At 56.4% G+C, this 19,515-nt stretch overlaps 1 protein-coding gene across 1 annotated transcript in view; it reads left to right on the top strand.

Moving 5' to 3' along the window:
- Positions 1 to 1,634: 1,634 nt before the first annotated feature.
- Positions 1,635 to 19,515, top strand: part of LGR6 (leucine rich repeat containing G protein-coupled receptor 6) — a 56,231-nt gene continuing 38,350 nt past the window's right edge. Inside the window, exon 1 of the mRNA XM_065747544.1 lies at positions 1,635 to 1,825. Within this exon, the coding sequence (XP_065603616.1) occupies positions 1,635 to 1,825 (191 nt within the window). The remainder of the gene's footprint in view (positions 1,826 to 19,515) is intronic.

Raw genomic sequence — 19,515 nt, forward strand, 5'->3', positions numbered from 1 at the left:
CAGCTCCTGGATCCCACAGCTCCTCTTGGTGGTGCTGATGCTGAGTGACCCTCTGAGCTACAGAGGGACTTCAGCTGTGGCATCTTCTCCCAGCAGCGTAACGGGGCACTGCTGAGCACCTGCACGATGCCAGGAGCCGGCTGCTGGCAGCACCCCGGGAGGAGCGATGTGGGAGGAGTGGGGCGCTTTGGGGGTGCTGAAGTGATGCACAGAGGCAGAGATGCACAGAGGCAGCTCAGCTCGCTGCAGAGCGATGTCCTCTAGCCCGCAGCTGCCGCTAGAGGACAACACACAGACGCTGTGTGCCGTGCAGGAACGCATCTCCTCACGCTCACAGCAGTGGATGAGAGCTCGCGTGGCCGTAACCAGGGCAGCTCTCACAGCGCAGTTGCGGTTCGAACCGGCACAGAAGCAGAACTCCCAGCGCAGAGGGATGTACTCAACCGACCATGGACAGAGGAAAGCTCTCAGGTGCAGATGAGGTGCAGGCTCTGCGTCCTGCCCAGTGACCTTCAGGTCCTGCATTGCCTTCCACCAAGCTCTGTGCGTCAGCCCCAAACCTGAGCTCCAGAGCAGAGGTTTTTAGAGGAGACCCCCGCAGACCCCTGCGGAGGATGGAGCACACCCCAGCCCAGCTGGAGGTTTGAAATCCCCCACTTTGCAGCTTGAACCCATAAAACTTTCCCACCTCTTTTAACCTGAGAGAATGGGGACATCAGTTAGGAACGACTTTCACAGCCGGAGGCGAAGCGCACTGTCAGGATGTGCAGCTGTGACACGCAGCTCCCAGCGCGGGCAGCAGCGACTGACACCTCCCGCAGCCAGAGGGGCGGCTTCGAGGGGTGCAGCCACCCAAAGCGGGGTCCTCCTTCCTCTGCCTGTCCCCCATCCCCTCGAGGGGAGGCGGAGGGAAGCTCCTCCTGCAGCAGCGTGGCCGCAGCTCACAGCCCGGTTGGACGCTGTGCAGAGCATCTCCAACATCGCAGCATCACGCAGCGCTCTGCAGCCGCCCCACCGAACTCAGCCCCATGGCATTGGCTGCCCCACACCCCACACCTCCCCCAGCCCCTGCCCCGTGGATGGGGACGGCGAGAAGAGCGGGGCAGGACCGCAGGACCGAGCGGGTCGAGCTCAGCGCGGCTGCACCCGGACCCCCCCTCTGCCGGCGCAGACACGGAGCGCCCGAAGTGCGGGTCGGGCTCCGGCGCTGCCTTCCCCTGCACTGCCCTCGCAAAAAGCTGTTACAAGACGAGCACGGCTCCCAGCGCTGGGAACACGGCTCTATTTGTTGAGGTTTCTTTCTTTTTTTTTAATTTTTTTCTCTTTTTATTTTTTCCTCCCCCCCCTCTCTCTTCCCTTTGAATGAAATTCCTGCCAGCTCGAAGAGAGAGAGAGAGAAAGAGCGGAGGGTTTGACTCCTCCCATCGGAGCGCCTCACGCCCCTGCCCAGCCCTTGAAACCCAATAACCAAAATCACCCAACAATGCCTTCCCTTCCCCGGCTGCGTCCTCACCGCCCTCCCCAGAGCCGCAGGTCGGGCGCGCGGTGACGGAGCGCCCCGGGGTGTCCCCTCGGTGCGGTGCCGAGCACCCCCACCCAACCCCCGGCTCCCCACCCCTCGCAGCGAGCTGAGGATGGAGAGCTTCATCTTCTGGGGCGTCCTGCTGGCGTGTTCTGCCCGCGGCCGGGCGGCGGAGCCGGGCACCGCGACCTCGTGCCCGGCGCAGTGTCACTGCGAGCAGGACGGCATCGCGCTGTCGGTGGACTGCTCCGAGCTGGGGCTGACCGAGGTCCCCTCCGCCCCGAGCCCTCTGACCGCCTACCTGTAAGTACAGCCCGGGTTGCTGCTTTTTCCCTTTGCGCCGCTTTCTCCCGACCCTCCGTCTTCGGAGCTTTGCGCCAGGGTTGGCCAAATTAAATTTCCTCTGGAAATAGGAAACAAAAATGAAATGAAGAAAGGCAGCAGTTCTTCCAGGAGCTGCCACGCGAAGGCAGAAATCCCCCCTCCCCCCCGTTACCTCCCCGCGCCCCTCCGCTGTTTACACCGCGATGCTCTGCGCGCTTCGCTCCGGATCGCAGCGCATCGGAACCGCTCTGGGGGTGGACCCGGATTGTCCGAGAGCGCAGCGGAGCTCTGATGCGGAGCAGTGACCGCCCGCTGCTCCGGGATCCCTCCTGTCACTTCCACGGGTGCGGTAACTCACGGCTTTTGGGTTGGCCATCAGCTGTGCCCAAATTGCCTCTTTGAGATAAGTGTTAAGGTCCTGCAGCAGTTTTAGGTGCCCCCTCGCTCCCTTTTTTTTCTTTCCTTTTCCTTTTCTGGATGGATTTAGAAGTTCCTTATGGTCTCAGTGTCTCCCGTCCCCTCGGGTATGAATACTCCAGAGGATTCCGCTCCCGCAGAGACTGGGGAGGATCCTTCCCGAGCCCCAGAGCTGGGCTCGGTGATGTCCCGTGGCGTGGAAGGATCCCACGCTTTGACCAGGGGGAGGGGACGCACTGGTGGTCGCTGTCGCGCCCCGCGGAGGATGCTTGGTGCTCGTCTCAGCAGCGCGCGGTGCGGCAGGTCGGTCAGCACCGTGCTTTTCCCATCCACGCGTGCTGCTGATGGAAGCTGCTCCCCGTGAGAGGGGGCAGCGGTCCAGACGTGGCATCCAGGGCCGGTCCTGGCGTGCAGCTGTTCCTCCGGCGGAGTTCAGCACTCCGAGCTCACGGAGCGCAAGGGGAGAGCTGTGCGAGGCAAGCTGCATTTCCACGGCAGAGCGGAGCATTTGGCCACGAGGTTCCCCAGCGCTGGGAGCCCCGGGCAGCGCTGCCCGCGTCCCCGTACCCCGGGGTTGGGGGGTGGAGCGGGGACGGGGAGCGCTCCGGCGCTGAGCGATGAACTTATGAACTTATGATGCTCCGGGTTTGGAGCGGGGGGGGATTTGGGGGCTGCCACCTCCGCCGGCGCCGCGCACGCGGTGGCGCCCGTGACAGCGGACTGTACGCGGTGCGGGGACACCGCGGCACCGCCCGCGGGTGCGGGGTTCGGCTCTGCCCCATGAGGCGTCCGGAGAGCCCGGAGCCCGCCCCGGCCCCAAAGAGCGGAGCTGCGCAGCCTGGAGCCGGCACGGCCCGACAGCAGCGTGCCACATGTCACAGCTCTGCTTTCCGGGGCCAGCACTGCTGCTCGGGGGGCTGACGGGGGTCTGGGGAGGATGGCAGCGAGCTCGACGCCCTCGGTGGGCATCCCGGCCCCCTCCACCCCTATGCCCGGTGCCAGCCCTGGGGAGGGGGCTCGGGGATGAAAAGAGACCTGCGTTGTTTGGGGCAGAGCAGTGGGGCTGCAGCAGTGCGCTCAGCCCCAGAGCTGCTCCGGGAGCTCTGGGATGGGATGGTTTCCCCGAGGAACGCTTCACTTCAGTGGAAGAGCAATGCTAAATTTGAGCAGATCAGTGTTGATGGAACAGACGAAGTAGAGAGAGATCATTTCAGCGCTCCCACTTCTCGGCAGCTCCTCTGAAGTTCCCATCTCCCTGTTTTCACCTGCTCGCGGCGCGTTTCCCCGCCGGCCGTTTAACGGAGTTATCAAAGCGGAGCATCCCGACGTTTCTAAAACACAATGTGTTGATTCCGTCGTTGTTGTTCGATACCTCGCATTGATTCGTTGGCTCTTTGCCGTGGGCTGAGAGGAAGGGAACTGCCGACGGCTGAATTTCCAACCAGGTGGAAACCTGCCGGATCTCGGGGGCTGACCCCGTCTCCTCCTTCCTCCCCATCTCCCAGCTCCTCCGTCACAAGCTCTGCTCCTTTTTGCCTCTCAGTACCATCGGCTACATCAGTCTGGGACCAGCGGTGCTCTCCTGCGTGGCCGCAGTGCCCCATTCCGGGCTCCGCTGTGGCTCATTGATCCGGCCGCGGTGCCGGAGGGGACCGCTGAGCCCTTCCCCACTTTCCACGGCTGTGTTTTTCTCAGAGTCGTTCTGGGGCACCGGGTGTCAGCGGGTGTCCCCTTCTCGGCGGAGCGCTGCCCCATCCCAAATGCGGCCCCGGTTCCGCAGTCAGCGCTCCGCAGCCCCTCCCTGAGCAGCTGCCGGGGATTGTCGGGAGCGGCTGGACGGGATGAGGGGCGTAAGGGACCGGGGGTGACGGGATGAGGGGCGTAAGGGACCGGGGGTGACGGGATGAGGGGCGTAAGGGACCGGGGGTGACGGGATGAGGGGTGTAAGGGATGAGGAGCGCGCGGATGAGGGCAGCACGGAGCTGCACGAGGACGCGGCACTGCAGGGAACTGCCGTCCCTCCTCCCCGCGCTCCGGGTCTCAGCATCGCGGTCCTTGCCCGCATCCAAAGCCCGTGGAGTCGTCCCCCCTCCCGCCCTCCTCCCACCTACCCAACCCCCACTCCTCCCTGCCCGCCCCCCGGGCTAAGCAATACTCCACAGCCTCCCCTCTCTCCCTCCCTTCCGTGAAGAATAAGCTCATAAATCTGCCCGGGGCAACGAAAACACTGAGCTCATGGCCCTTAGATCTGCGCAGGAGGAGCTCTCGCTGGCGATTAAAGGAGTTTAGGGTTTGCTTTGAAAAGCGCTTTGATTCTGGCAGAGGCTCCGGTGCCAAAAGGCAGCGATGGAGCGGCGAACGCCTCTCCCTCTCTGCACCTGCCTGGGTCAGGGAGCAGCAGGAGGGTGGAGAGGGAAGCACGGCACATCCTCGGGGCTGCGTGGGGCTGCGTGGGGCTGTGGGACCCCCGCGGCCCCACTGCCACCTCCCCGCGCCCCCATTCGAGGGCTGTGGGCGACCTCGGGTCCCACTGCGGAGGGACTCCGGGGGGACAGAACGGACTCCAGCTCTCAGCATCCCCGTGGGGCACCAAGTGGTAACGCTGCCCCTCGTTCAGATGGAAAGTGGGGCCCGAGCGGGGCCGCGCATCGCCCGGCGGGGCCGCGCAGAGGAACATTTCTGCCGAGTGAGGGTGGGAGGGCCGCGGCTGTGCGGGGCGGAGCGCTTCATCCCCGGGGCTGGGAGGCACCCGCTGCCTTCCCGGGGCTGTCACCGCTGTAGGGATGGCTCTGGCTGTCATCGCATCCCATACGGGACTGCTTCGAGAGACCTCTCAGTCCTGGGCACTTCCCAACCCCAGCACAGCAGGTGCTCGTGACCGCGTGTGTGAATCCTGCGGGAGAGGCATTGGCGTTTAGAGCGGCAGCCGCTGCTCTGGGAGCGGACCTGCTGTGTGCAGGCTGTGCTCTGAGCACGTCAGTAGCAGCGACTTCACCTCTTTGACTAAACCGAGAAGAAAAGAGGAGGAGGAAGGCTTGGTTTGCGTTAAACAAGTACATTCATTTTCTTTTCAGGTTTCCCATGCCATTAAAACCAAACCAAACCATAACATGTTTGTTTTGGGTGTCCCTGAGACGTTTTGCTCTGACCCCAAAAGGAGTACTCTGGGGTTACCTGAAGATCTCTCAGCCCTTTTACAATAGGAGCTTTCACCGAAAACAGCACCGCCTCCACTCCCCCCCCCCTTTCAGTGGAGCAGAAACGTTGGGTGAATTCACCGCTGTGGGTTCTGGGCCTGGATGTCACCCAGCTCAGCCCCAGTGTGGCCCCTCCCCCATCGCAGTGCCATTCCTGCCTGCCTGCACCCCCTGCACGCACACACAGCCCCCCGTGGAAACACCCCCACGTCCCACGACCTCCCATGGGGAACAGAGTGGCCGGGACAGGGGAGGAAGGGATCCACGAAGGCTGCTTTTGGCCTCAGAGCTCTCCTGCCTCTCCCCAGCTCCTGCCAAGACACCTTCGAAACACCTCTGTGACGTGTTGGGCACTGACTGGGCTGCAGGGGAAATCCACGCTCCCTTTGAAGTCTGGATACTTGAGGAGTCTTGGAATTATAGGGCTGTAATGTACAGGAATGTGTGGGGCTGTAATTGTGACTTAGATCCTTGGATGAAAGGTGCTATGTACCTGCAGAAGGTATTATTATTATCGCTGTTATTATTGCTATTATTATTACTACTATTATTATTATAGGGCTGCGATTTGTGGATTGGAGATGAAAGTAGCACCAAAAGACATTGAAATATAGGAAGTGTCGTAAGGAAGATTCAGCCTGGGATTTGTCTGTGTGGGGCAGGGGGGCAGGCAGCCGTGGCACTGCATGTGGGGACAGCAGAGCTCAGCTTCTGACTTGTCCAGTTCGTTCACCTTACTCCCAATCCTCTCACCATTTAAGTGACCTCCCTGGCCACGCTGCTCACATTTTAGCAGCAAGGGGGGAATACTCCCATCCTACAGCTTCCCCACATGCTCCTTTCCCACAGTCCCACACCGCTGGTTGCAGCACAAGCCCTGTAGGGCAGGGCCCATATGTACCACGACTTTTCCCAGTTCCAGACAATAATTAATGACTAATTATCACATTCTTCTGCCTAGGAGCTATGAGGGAATGGCTGGGAAACTTCATGTCTCAGGTCAGGCTTGGTGCCGTCAGAAAGCTTCGGAGGTGCCCTGTGCTCTCCCAGCTGACCCCGTTCTGTGCTCTGGAAGGGCCACCAGGCCCACAGGTGGACCCACAGGTGCCTTTGGTGTCCCGTGACTTGGTGTTCTCCTGGCAGGAGGATATGGGACCCCAGTGAGGGGGTGCCCCAGGGCTGGGACTGCTCATTTCCATAGCCCAGAGCAGAGCTCCAGGTTTCTTTGCTGTGAGATTGAGAGCTATGGGAGAGATGCCGGGAGCACCCACCCCCACTCAGGAGATGGAGTGCAGGGAACCGAGTGCTCAGCACTGGGTCAGGAGCCCAGGATGAGGAACGGGGCAGAAAAGGTGTATCCTCGGGGACCTGGAGCTCTCTGTGGTCTCTGTACCTCCGCTTCGAGGGCCTTCTCCATTTGAGGGAATGAATTCCATTGTGTGCTTTGAATTCCTTGGACAGTGCCCACCACACTTTCCCTCAGAAAGGGCCGATTCCTGCAGACATATCCTGGCAGCATGGGCTCTCAGGTGTTGTCATCTTGGGATATTGTTGGCTTTCAGTTGTTGCTCACGCTGCTGCAACTTGTCTGGACAGGACAGGTGAAGTGCATGAGCAGAGGGAGTGCCACTGAGTCACCTGCAGGGCATCTGGTTTCCAGATGTGCCCCACACACTTCACTCCTTTCTCCCAGGAGATGGGGCCACAGGTGCTGGGGTCAACCCCACATCCAGAAGGGAGCGGACCCGGAGTGTGAGCTCTGCAGTGGGAAAAGGTTTCCACATCCTGCAGCCATGGGGAGCTGGGAGCAAACGTGGCTGCTGGGGACCCCTCTTCCTCATGGGGTCAGTGTCAGGGTCAGTGCCCTGCCTGGGGCTGTGGGAGGAGGGATGGAAAGGCTGTGTCTTTGCTGCCCTGCATGAATTCCCCCAGCAGCACCGAGGAAGGGGCAGTGGGGCAGCACTGGGAGCTGAGTGTAAGCAGCACAGAGCACGCAGGCTCTGGTCCAGCGTATGGCAGCCAGAGGTGGGAGGTTTGCACAAGCTCTGCTCACGATTTCCCAATCTGGGAGAGCATCAGGGAACGTTGGGCTTGCCCAGAGATCTTGGCCATAGCCACACTAAACCCCCCACCGTTTAGAAACTCCTTGTAATTAATGAACCTTCTTCCCATTAAGTGTCACAATGGAACAATTCATTACTACTGATGTGTGCAGACTGCACATTCCTTTGGCTCTGCTGCCTCCTACAAAAATGTGGAGACAGATCTATTTAGAGATGAGTCTGTCTCACCAGCTCTGTCTCTGGTAATTTGCTCATTCCAGGTACTGCTCTCCAACTCTTTGACCTGTACCTGCTTCCTAACCCCGCACATCTTTGCTTCCAGCTAAAGTAGTTTGGCACTGGATAATATCTGTCAAGAGAATGAAAATAGAGGGGGGTGGGGGGATTTGAAGCACACTGCTGGAGTGTGACATCACCGCCCATAGCACTGCCACCAGCAGTAGGCTTTGAGCTTCTCCACTAAAGCAACCGCAGAACAAAATGGAAGCAGAGTGTTTTTGCAGAAAGAAATAAGATCTCTGACACGGGAAAGGCAGATGAGTGCTCCAGGCAGGGAGCGTGGAGGGGTGCGAGGGCAGCTCCTGAGGAGCTGTTTGCTGCTGAGGGCAGGAAGCTTTTGGGATGGCAATAGAGCCTCTCATTATTTACCAAGTAGCTGTAGTGCTATTGGAGATGAGCTCCCCAGGACTGGGGTACTCCTTAGAGAAGCCATGCCTATTGAAATGAGAGAGAGAAGGCTATAGGCAGCTCTAGTTGGCCCAAAGGATGCCAGTGTGCTGGCATGGGAAGGGAGCTGTGTGACATCCCTGGGCTTGTCTCTGGCAATGTGGGGGTTGGAACTATGTGAGCTCTGAGGTCCTTTCCACCCCAAGCCATTCCCTGCTTCTATGACTCGATCTGCATCGCGTGTCCTAGACTTCTTTTTGGCGTTTGATGGAATGAGGGAGAAGGAGGAGAGGGTCCCCAGGAGTTCTCCAATGTGGGTTACTCCCAAAGTGATGAAATGCTGCCTGCGAGTCTCCTCAGAATCCGATAACTTTGGGATTTCATGCTCCAGAGGATCACCAAATAGACCAGAAGGTGGGGAGTGGTTTTTCAGAAGTATCTTCATGGGGATTCATGAAAGAGTGAAAGAGCTCAAAGCAGGGAAGGTGTAATTCATTTGGTTGATCTGAACAGAAATTGTGAAAGCCCCCTCACCCTCCCAAAAAACCACAGTGGTTCAGTTTTTCAGAGTGAGGTTTGTAGGTGTTTTGTCTAGACTGTCTCTCCTTTGATGGAGTTGGAGGCTCCTGACAATGAAAATCTGGCTGGGCTTTAAAGACTTCCTTTGATTTTTCCAGATGGGACTGTAATCCTGGTGCTCAGCCTGGCCCAGTCTGCACCTCTGTAATTTAATGGGACAGAGAGGGAAAGCACTGATAGACCTCGACTTGTCTGTCCAGGGAGCTGCACAGATAAGTGAACAGAATAATGCTATGGAAATTTTGCAAGCAGGGTAATACGTACCCAAAGTCCCTCAAATACCACCAGCCTGAACAGCACCCCAGAGCTTCTTGTCTTTATTTACCCATCACCTTAAAGTGAATACACTGCAGTGAAGAGCTCCTTTGTTACCAGCAGGACACAACGTGTTTCCCAAAGATGGACTTTAGTTGGGAATCACAGCAGGCAGAAGTGATGTGATAAGAAGAGCTGAGCTGGACAACGGATCGCAGTGAGGAGCTGTGCTTCGTGGCATCACAGAGGCAGCCCAAGGTGTGGCTCAGACATAGATGAGTGCTGTAGGCATCCCAAAGGCGGTGAGGCCCAAACGTCCCCACTGTCAGTAATTCCAGGAATGAGAACATCATTTGGTGAAGTCTTTAATTAATTGGTGATAAAAGTTAATGAAGCTAATAAAACGCTGAAGCCCAGTAACTGTCTCTGGCGTGGCCAAGTCTGTGATCTCTCAGGGTTCATTTCCATCACCCCCGGGGAGGGGAAGGAGCGCAGGGATTCGGAGGAAGCGCCGTCCGAATTTCATCTCTGTAATTTGGGACATCGTCTGTGACGGCCCCGATCCGCTGCGTCTGATCTCACCGTCTGCTCAGGTTGCTTCCCATCCCACAGCAAGAATAATGCTGTTGTCCTGGGTTATTATTATTATAAAAGGAATCTAACACATCTCTAAAAAAAAATAATAAAACGAACAGAATTATTTTCGTTTTATTGTTTTCAGTTTTTTGCAAGCTGTGTTAGCTGGGCCAAAGGGCATACTCAGAGCATCTGCCTCTGCTCCAGCATTCCCTTTTTATCCTTTGAGGATACTCTTCCTGAATCACACGACTTCGGAGGGGCAGCTCTGTGAATGCCCGAGCTGCAATCTGATCTCCGGGATCAAGGGCGGCGGCCGTGCTTCCTGCAGCCACCTTCACTGAAAACCGCGGTTAGAAAGGACCAGAGGTCTGCAGCACCTCCTGCACCACAGCGTGGTCTATGGGGCTCAAGCTCCAGAGCCTGGAAAAGAGATGGGAGAGGAGATGTCTGAAGTGGGGAATGGGCTCTGCGCGCTGCCCCGAGCCCTCACTCCTGCTCAGCCCAGCAGGTCCTGCCTCACTGCCCCAGCCAGTTCCACGCGCCTTTGACTTTGGGAGCTTAGGAAAATGTTCCTTTTGCCACCTCTCCCCCTGTGCTCCTTCTGCCAGCGTTCACACTGGAAAGCACTTTGTCCTCGCTGCGGGTTTTAAGCCCACGGTGGGTGCCGTGTGCCCTCACTGTGCAGGATCAGCGGGGGAAACCACGGCCGGTGGCCCCACCACGAGAGTGACACGGAGCACATCATCAGCTCCCACCGACACGTCCCCCCTTCCCTTACCCTGCCACGACCACACTCACTTCACATGAGCTTCACTGCACGTTCCCTGCTCCCTCCCGCTCAGTCCATCCCACACCAGAGATCCTCTGACGGACATCTGCTGAGCACAGCTCCCGTGTGATGGTGCCCTCGTGGCCGTGGAGCGTTGCTGGGTACTGCGGTGCGGTGCAGTGCAGGCTGCAGTGCCCGCAGGAGAGCTGGCCCCAAAACACGTGCTGCTGCCATCACATTCTCAGACGGTGCTCTGAGCGCCGCGGGCTGACGCCTGCCCATGGGAGAGGGAGAGAGGAGTTTCTCTTTCAGGGCTTTGTTAATGGAAAAATGCATTTTTCTCCTCAAATTGAACATTTCCTTCAGAACATCGTGATCTCTGCCAGGATGTCTCAGATTTCCACTGGAAAAGCTGAGTCGTGACGCGTTGACTGGCGTCTTCCAGCCCTCAACCGGAGCTCCTGGCTGGGACACAGCCCTGCTCATCCTCACGGTGACACAAACCCTGAAGCACCTGCAGCTCACAGCCCTGCAAACGGGGCTCCCAGCGGGCCCAGGGTGACTGCGGTGTGATGAGGATGCCAACGCTGGAAGTGCATTTTCTGTGTGGAAAACCGACGCTGTACCTCTCACCAGTTCCTGTATTCTCCTCAGTGAATTTCATAGGTGGGGATGGACACAGTGTGGAGAACCAGAAAAGAAATCATCCCAGGAGGAATTGTTCCAGCAGCCCTCACAAGCTGAAGAACGGGGACTTTGTTCTGGGTTGGGGACCGTGTTTTGTCTCGGGATTTCAAGCAATTCAATGTGTTTGAGAGTGTCAGTTTGGAGGAAGGACAATGTCATCCAAGGGGTACTGCGCAAACTGAGCCATGTTCTGAGTTTTGCAGCCTCTGCCTCCACAGATCGTTGGAAGAAACGGGCATCAGTCCACCAAGCTTTGCTTTGTCATCCCATCAGCTCAGCAGATGAAGCAGAACCTTTTCCCGACCAGAAGCCCATCACACTGTGCTGCTTTTTGTGGTGGGTGGTCCCAGCACAGCGAGGAGTGAGCAGAGCAGGAGGCAGTGACTGCACAGCACTGTGGATGGCACTGAGTTAATTCTCCGTGTTGGGACAGAGGACAGCGCAGGGAACTGCTGATTTTCTGTTTCTTAAGATTTACCTCCAGAGCTCTTTGCTCGGAGGGGCTCTTGGCAGCAAGGGGACCTTTCCATTTCGCTCCTCCTGAAGCTGTTTTGACTCTGTGCAGTGGCAGCAGCTGGCTCTGGTGGCCCTGCAGGTGCTGATGCTGGGAGGTGCTTTGCAGGGCCTCATGTGGGTGAGAAGGGACAGAGCTTTGTGGTGAATGCTGGAAGCTCAACAGAAAAAGTGGGAAAAGCTGTGACATTTTTGTCTAGTGAGTACAGAGCAGAAAAAAAAAAACCAAGTCCTGCTCTTGCAGCGTGGGCCATGAGCTCTCCGGAAGATGCTCCGCTCCAACCACAGCAGCCAGCAGGGCTGCTGCAATGGGGGAGTGAGTTTTGAGGGGGAGATGCTGAGAGATGACACCCCGTGAGCAGGAGGAGCGGGCTGGGAGCAGGAGGAGGCTGCAGGATGTCCTGCAGGAAGATGAGCTGAGCAGTGCCCTGGAGCTCTCTCCTTGGGGCGGCCGCAGGGAGCATCCTCCTGTGTGCAGGGAGCTGGGCTCGCTGCTTTCCTCTCGCTGCTGTCAGGAGATTTACAGCTTGTGGTAGGGAAGACAGCAAAATTAATAGCGCAGACTCCTTTGAAGACTCAGACTGAACGGAAGGATGGTCTGGCATGGATGGGAGCTGCGCTGCTGCCGCCAAGCCCTCAGCCTTCCTGCAGGCTCAGCCCGGGCAGCAGCTGAAACCCTGCAGAGCCAGGGGCTGCTGCCTTTGGAGAAAAGGCACTTTCTGCTGAAATCACAGCTCTGACAGCTCTGGCCAAGGGCCAGAAAACGTGCGGTCGGAGTTCAGAAGCTTTTCTGCTGAGGTGGATGTGTTGGAGGTGATCGGGCAGCAATGTGCCCTTACCTTTTGCTGCCTGGATGGTTTGTGGCTCAGCAGCAGGGGCTCCACAAACCCTGTCTTGCTTGTTTCCAAACGTCTCAAGGGTCTGTGAAGGGAGGGACCAGCAGATCATCCCACAGATAGACAGCAGCATGCTGGAACCGGGGGGATCAAACATTTCAAAGCTCCCCCACTGATGGCAGTTCCCCCATCCCACTCGCCTTTGCAGGATTTCTAGGCTGTGTGGTCCCTCTCCCTGCAGCAAACAGCGACAGCCACAGCTCCATTGGGTGCTCAGAGCTCCTCCCTCCCTTGGCTGTCTCCAGGACTTCCCAAGTCCCATCCTCACCAGACTGAGAAGTGCCAGCTATTGTGTCCATGAAGATGATATTGGTGTCCCAGGTCATTATTTGAATGACTGGTTGGTGAGGAACCGGGCAAGCACCGATTACAGGAGCGCAGGTGGCAGTCCCTGTGCAGCGGGTGGGAATGGCAGACCCTCACACTTCTCAGAGCTGTTAGCAAAACACCAGCTCTTGGGCTCACACCATGAAGTGAGGCTCTCCCGTTTGAAAAAGGGATTTCCTGAGCTTCTTAAGGCTCAAAATTCAGAAAGCAAACAAAAGAAACCCAATACTGTTCATTGTTAACCCTTTTGCCCAAGCAAGCAGGCAATATCCAGAGTCACGACGGGCTGGTTTTGTTAAGATGAAAAGTAAATTATAGGAGTTGGGTGTATTCTTGATGTAATCTCATTTATTTACCAAGAACACACGCCGGGGCCTGTTCCCCTGAGCACTGGCAGAACAAACAGCCACCAGCTTCGCTCAGAAATCCCACACCTGCTCCTCCGTGCCCAGGAAGCCCTGACACCGAGCAGCAGCAGAGACCACGGGCCACCTCTCACAGCCGGAATCCAGGACTCGGTGTCACAGATCTCATGCCCTCGCAGCTCTTGGTCTGAGGTTCCTCTGGAGGAGTGAGCAGCAATATAGTCAGGACGATGCTTTTCAAATCTGTTTGCAAAGGTTGGTCTGCACTCTGGAGATGGGTCGGATCTGTTCAGCCATTGCTCGAAGGGAACTGCAGCACACTGAGGTGGTTGCCATGAGAATCTGATATCTCTTTTAAGATTAATGAGTATTTGAATCGTTCTGCAAGCAAGATGTTTGAAGGCCAGAGATGGGCATCTCTGGTGTCCCAAGGAAGGTGAGAAGGAAGAACAAAGCACCTCCCATGAGCCCACGTAGCACTTTGTGCCCTCTCCATGGCCACCTCGGCTCATCCCATGGTGGCACGTGGGACATGCTCGATCTCCAGCAGCACGGATATCTCCTGTAAGGAGACCAGAGCAGGCACAAGACATTAGCTCTCCAACAGAGGCAAAGTTTCAAAATCTAAAAGCAGTTTCCATTGACAGCTGAGCGTCCATGTCACTCTCTTGTCCTCAGGGCATAACACTGGTTTCCATGTGAGAGGCTCAGAGGTCTAGATGCTGGGATTGCCTAATTCTGTGGCCAAATCCCCATCTCCAGCCCAGGCTTCTCTTCACATTTCAAGCACTGAGAAGAGCAATGCCAGATGGGGACACGGGAACCTAACTCTGTGCTGCTCTCTGCTGGGGCACTGTCAAATGAAGAGGTTGTGGTCACATCCTCAGCTTCATTTCACACACCCCACCCATCAAAGGAAGCTTGACCCAGCCCAGCTGACCACCAGAAGCAGGGTGGGGACCGCTCAGAGGTCCTGCAGGACCATCGGCCTTCGGTTGTGGCAGCTCAAGATACTGAATGAGTGAGTGAAGAACATCTGCCCAGCACCTGTGGAGTCTGCTAACACGACTGAGGTCTCCATCAGTCCATCACCCATCATTCCCCACAATAGTGTGGGTTAGCACATCCCTTTGTGGCCTTGATTCCCTTCCCAGTGTTCCACGTACTGGTGGCCCATGGGAGTTAAGCCATGCTCTAAGGCACAGCATAGAAAAGGGCTTTGTCTCTCTCTGTGCCTCAGTCTGCTGGGGCAATGGAAGACTAATGCTCCAAAGCTGAGTCCAAAACACAGGGGGCAAATGACACAACCACCAGTTTTCTCCAGAAATGTTTTGCGTGTTTGAACTGCACAAGATGAATAAAAAAGATCAGGCTGGAGCCGAATGGGAGCACTGAACCAGCTTGGGCTCTTGGGGAAGGCTCCGTGTCATGAAGGACTGCCACCTTCCACCCTACAGGCAGGGAAAGGATCCGGAACAAGGCAGGCCAAGGCTCCAAGGTGCTTTATGCAGGATCAGGCTGCCAGCAACCATCCCAACCATGGGAAGGTGTCTGCCCGCACCTCAAGGAGCGCGGCCACATCCCGAGTGGGAAGGGATTCGAAACCCAAAGCGTTCCCTGGATTACCACGCAAACACCTCAAGCCCTGTGTCGAAGGTCAGCACCACTCAAACCAGGCAGAGGAGTCTGAATCACACGAGGCAGTGGGCACAGCATCCCCACCTCCACGCAGAGCCCCCATCCCTCCCCAGCACTGTGCTGACCTCAGTAACACCTGCCCGAGGCAGGCAAGGCTGGATGCCTCCTGAAGCCAGGCAGACCCACGGCTGGAGCTGCCTCTTGGGGATCTCCTCCCCACCCAGCTCTCCTTGGCCCTTTCCCTGCTTTATTCTTCCATCCTGTGTTTCTCAAGCCCACTGATTGTTCTCCCTTTTGTGCTGGGGCAGACAGCCGGGCTCCCTAGACAATAGACAGGCTTCACCAGTGACTGGGAAAGAGAGGTGGAAGATTTACTGCCATGAGGTAATGGGCTGGAGGAATTCAAACTTTCTTTGCTTTAGGAACTGCCTCCCTTGTCCCGCTTTGTCAGCAGAGTGGAGACAGGGAGGGTCCCAAGCTCCATTCAGGGTGCTGGGCCGGCCCTGAATCCCTGGGCTGGGACTGCTTTGTGCCTCTGGGTGCAGCTTGCCCCACCTGCTTTGACACTTCTTTTGCCAGGTTTCTCAATCCCGTCGAGTTGGTGACCCCCCTCTCCTTTATTCAAAGCACAAAAATGTCCCAACCCTTTTCCATTCACCCCAACGGTAAAGAATAAAAGGTTTCCCCGACGCCTTTGAAAGTGCATTAGAACATGGGCAGACCACACTGCATGCCAGACAGCGCAAGCGAGTGGGTGCACGGGGGGGCAGAGGAAAGCTGTTGGTGCAAAGGGTGAGCTCTTGTGGGCTGTGTGGGGGCGAGAAGGCATCCGTGTACAGCTCGAAGGAACGCCTGGGCATCGTGCTGCTGCCTGCATGGCCTTCCAGCAGTCCCTCCTTGATGTGGGTGCAGCAGGCACAGCCTGGACACGCTGCCTTTAGTCACAGAGGGCCATTCTGGGGACCCATCGCACGATGTGCATTCACGGACCTGCCTGGGAGCCCCAGCCCCGCTGCCACGGGTGGATTTCCATTGCCGCAGCTGCCCCAGGCAGCAGCACCTGCACATTGCCAGTGCCCAGCAAGAAGGAGAACAGATCGAAGTTTCTTCTCAAGATGAATGCTATCTCTTAATTTTCTGCCCTGCGTGAGCTTCACGTCTGTCCTTGATGGGTACTGCAACAGATAACCGTGGTGGGTACCCATGATGTGCTTAGCTCAGCCTTGGTCTGCACAGCCCAGGAGCTCCTTGTCGTACTGTGCTTCAGCACAGAGTGCAGTGCCCCTAAGATGAGTGAGCTGGCAATAAATCCTGGTCACAGCCTCAATTCTCAGCAGGTGTTACGTTAGACATTGTCTGCTTTCTGAGACCACTGCTCTCCAGGTGCTGTATTTGTGGTCAGCATTACGACAGCGGGAATTCTGCCGTGGATGCAGTGAGCTGGGAGCGCTTTCTGGGGGCAGTACCGACTGCCAGCGCTGACACGGGTGGCACTGGTGCACACTGGGGGCAGGACAGGCAATTAGGTAATTAGCAGCATCTTTTGGCATTGCCCTGCACGGGCAAATGAGCCCTAATGACACAAGGAGGCATGTGAACCTGTGACTAAATACACGGAGGGTTATAAATAACCCGCACCAACTCCTCCCCTTGGTTTCTGTGTGCTCCCTGCGTGGGGGAGGGTCAGACCCTCTTGATCTGTGTGCTGTGATCTGATGAGCACCATCTCAGCAGTCCCTCCACCATCCCAGGGTCCAACTCAGCTGCCTCTCTTTGCTTGGACAAAGATCTGCAAGGACCCTTTGGGTTTGGATGCTGTTCCCCGAGCAGGGGCTGTGTGAGAGACCCACGGAGGATCCTGGTGGTGAGGACAGCTCAGGGCCCCTGTGGCTGTGGGGTTGGTATGGGCAAGGTCTGGGGGGGCTGCTGTTTGGTGCTGACTCTAAGCTGCTGTCTGGGCTTGGTTTCCCAGTTGATTCTGGCTTGCTTGGTGTTGCTATGCGTTGAGGTGAGCTTGCAGAGTGGCACGTGTATGAGCAGGGCAGTGATGCTGCAGTTCTGCCTCGCGCTGCACCGCAAGGCAGATGGGAGCATTCAGAGCAGCCCACCTTCTTGTGTCTGCTGGCCAGCATTGCAACACAGCTGGCACCAGAGCAGCGTCAGAGACACCACGACTGAGCCTTCCGCCCATTTCAGGCACGGGAACACATCCTTGGCTCTTTGGGTTGTTTATGACACCAAATTGTCTTTGCTGGTTGGCCTTGCTGGCTGGGAATGTTTAGGAAGTGCCATTTAAACAGGCTCCTGTAGCACAATGTCTTTCCAAACCAAACATGGCAATGGCCAAAGCGTGAGTGCTTCTGGGGACTGTTTCCCAACGAGCACTGCCTCCCAGGGCTGCTCCTGGCAGCGTCTCCCAGTCCAGCACAGCTCCTGTCGAGGCCACACGTGGGCCGTGCTCGTTGTGTCTGCGGGCTGAGACTGGTGCTTCTCAGCACACGTGTGTCGTGCAGATGTCCCCGCTGCTTCTTGCAGGTGCTTGCATATCTCTGCAAGCTTGTGTGCTTGTAAACCTTTGGGGCTGGAAAGGGTAGTAGGAATCCAGAAGATCAAACTGAGGAGCAAATTGAGGTGTAAGGGTTTTTTTTTTGGAGTGATGAGTCCAAAAAAGAGTTTGAGTTCAGTGAACCACAGTGGTAGATAGGACTGGGGGAGCTCAGAGTTGGTTGTGACATGGTGAGAGGACACAGGTGTTGCTTCTCAGCAGCCTTTGGCCACATGAGATCGTCACCCCAAGGATCTGCACCTTCACAGAGCTTTCTGAAGGCATCTGAGATGAGCTCCACCTCTGTGAGGTCAAGGATGTGGGCAGACAGCTCTGTCAGCCGGGGGAACAGAGAAAAGCTCATTCAGCAGCAGTGGGATGAGCTGGGAGAGCTTCAGTGAGGCTGTACAAGAGTGATGCTTGCTAAAGGTCACTGGTACCCGCTGCACTGAGCGGGCTTCTGAAGGTGTAGGGATGGGCTTCATCTCATCCTGGCAAACTGGTCTTGGTGGCATCTTTATTATTGAAGCATTGTGGAGATCTCGGGCAGGGCCAACATGGGGGGGGTGGTCTGAGATGACTGATCTGTTTTCAGACTTGTAGAGGTGGGAGTTGAAACGCTTCTGCTTTTGCCTATTGCAGTGATAGGGGATTGAAGCAGGGCTGGTGCCTCCAGATATGGTGCAATGCAAATGAGCTCTCACTGCTTTGATCTCTTTATCTTCCCTTTCCCTTTTTCTTCATGGGGACTGCCTTCAGCATGGTTTTCAACCTGCAGGCTTTAAGGCAAAATCTTCAGCTTCTATGGCTCCCAGTAGCATTCAGTCTGCAGCCCCAGCTTCACCCAAAGCAATCCAGGCATTTTGTGGTGGCCTCTGAGATCTCAAGATACAGAGAGAATACAGATAACAAGAACCTTTATGAGTCACTCTTGTACAATCTGAAGAATTCATAAAACCATCATTTATTGCCTTTGGGCTTTTTTATTAAAGGTGGTTTACTTGTGCATTTTTTTCTTACTGGGTGCTGAAGAGAGTGGCCAGAAGATGGGCAGAGATACCACTCATCTCCTACAGACTGCAGCAAGATGAGAGTGCTGTGTGCCTTGCAAGAGCAGGTCCAGTGATAGATCTTTCTGGGATAAGAATGGGAATTTTGGTCTGGTTTGTACCGCTCCCACAGAAATCAGACTGCAGGACCAAGCCTGGGAGGCTTCAATGTGTGACTGTGTAATCAATTAATCAAGGGAATACCAGGTTGTTGGCTTTCCCCCACAGCAATCTTAACCATTTCTGCTCAGATGCCTGGGTGTAAGGAGGCTCTGTGTTATGGCTTTATGAACTGATTTAAGGCTTGAGAAGATGGCTGCTGCCTGGGACTCTTAATAACTTCCAGAAGGTGCAAAACCTGAGGGCAGCGGTCACTGTGTTCTTTGGAGTCGCATCGCTCCCTTACACGAGTGGATCCAAGCCATTTTTCCTGAGTACTGGAGGTGTTGCTCAGTGGTTTGGGCACTGTCCACCCTTCTAGGTGCGTCCATGTGCCTGGGATCTCACCGAGGTGTGGAAGGGGTCAGGAGCCCGTGGTGTGCTCCACTGCAGAGTCCCCTGAGCCGAACCTCGAGCTTGCAGCGATCTGCTGCTCCCCACTGCTCTCGTGGTGGAAGGACACAGCATGTGAGAAATCCCCACGAGCAGCACTTCATGGGACTGAAGGCAGTGACCAGGGCTCCTGCCCCTTCGGTGGGCGTAAAGAAACGTCTGGAGAACATCCTCATCTGGGAGAGCAGCGCCTTGGACCTGGTGGGGCCGTGCTGCTCTCTGCAGGGACATCCATGGCTGCAGGCTGGCATCCCACCTGCCCGAGTGGTTATGCCAAAGGTGAACTGCTTTGCTCTTGAGGTCTCATTGCTCCTGCACTGAACGCTGCAGTGCCCATCTCGAAGCTCCTGCTGAGACAACGGGAAGCAGACCTAGTGGAGCACCCAAGGCATGCTGTGTGTCACGTCATCCTCTTCGGTAGAGAAGATCAGCTAATCAGTGAATGCTCAAAGGTTGCTCATGAAAGAAGGTGACATCAAAGCAAATAATTTAAGGAACCCCTGGAGGGCCAGAGGAGTTGTAAGGTCTGAGGCTGAATCACATGGGCTCAGTTTCCATGAACTGTGTCTCAG

Source organism: Cyrtonyx montezumae, unplaced genomic scaffold (assembly GCF_038088225.1).
Source record: "Cyrtonyx montezumae isolate F1298 unplaced genomic scaffold, pur_monq_1.0 scaffold_45, whole genome shotgun sequence".
NCBI classification, from domain to species: Eukaryota; Metazoa; Chordata; class Aves; order Galliformes; family Odontophoridae; genus Cyrtonyx; species Cyrtonyx montezumae.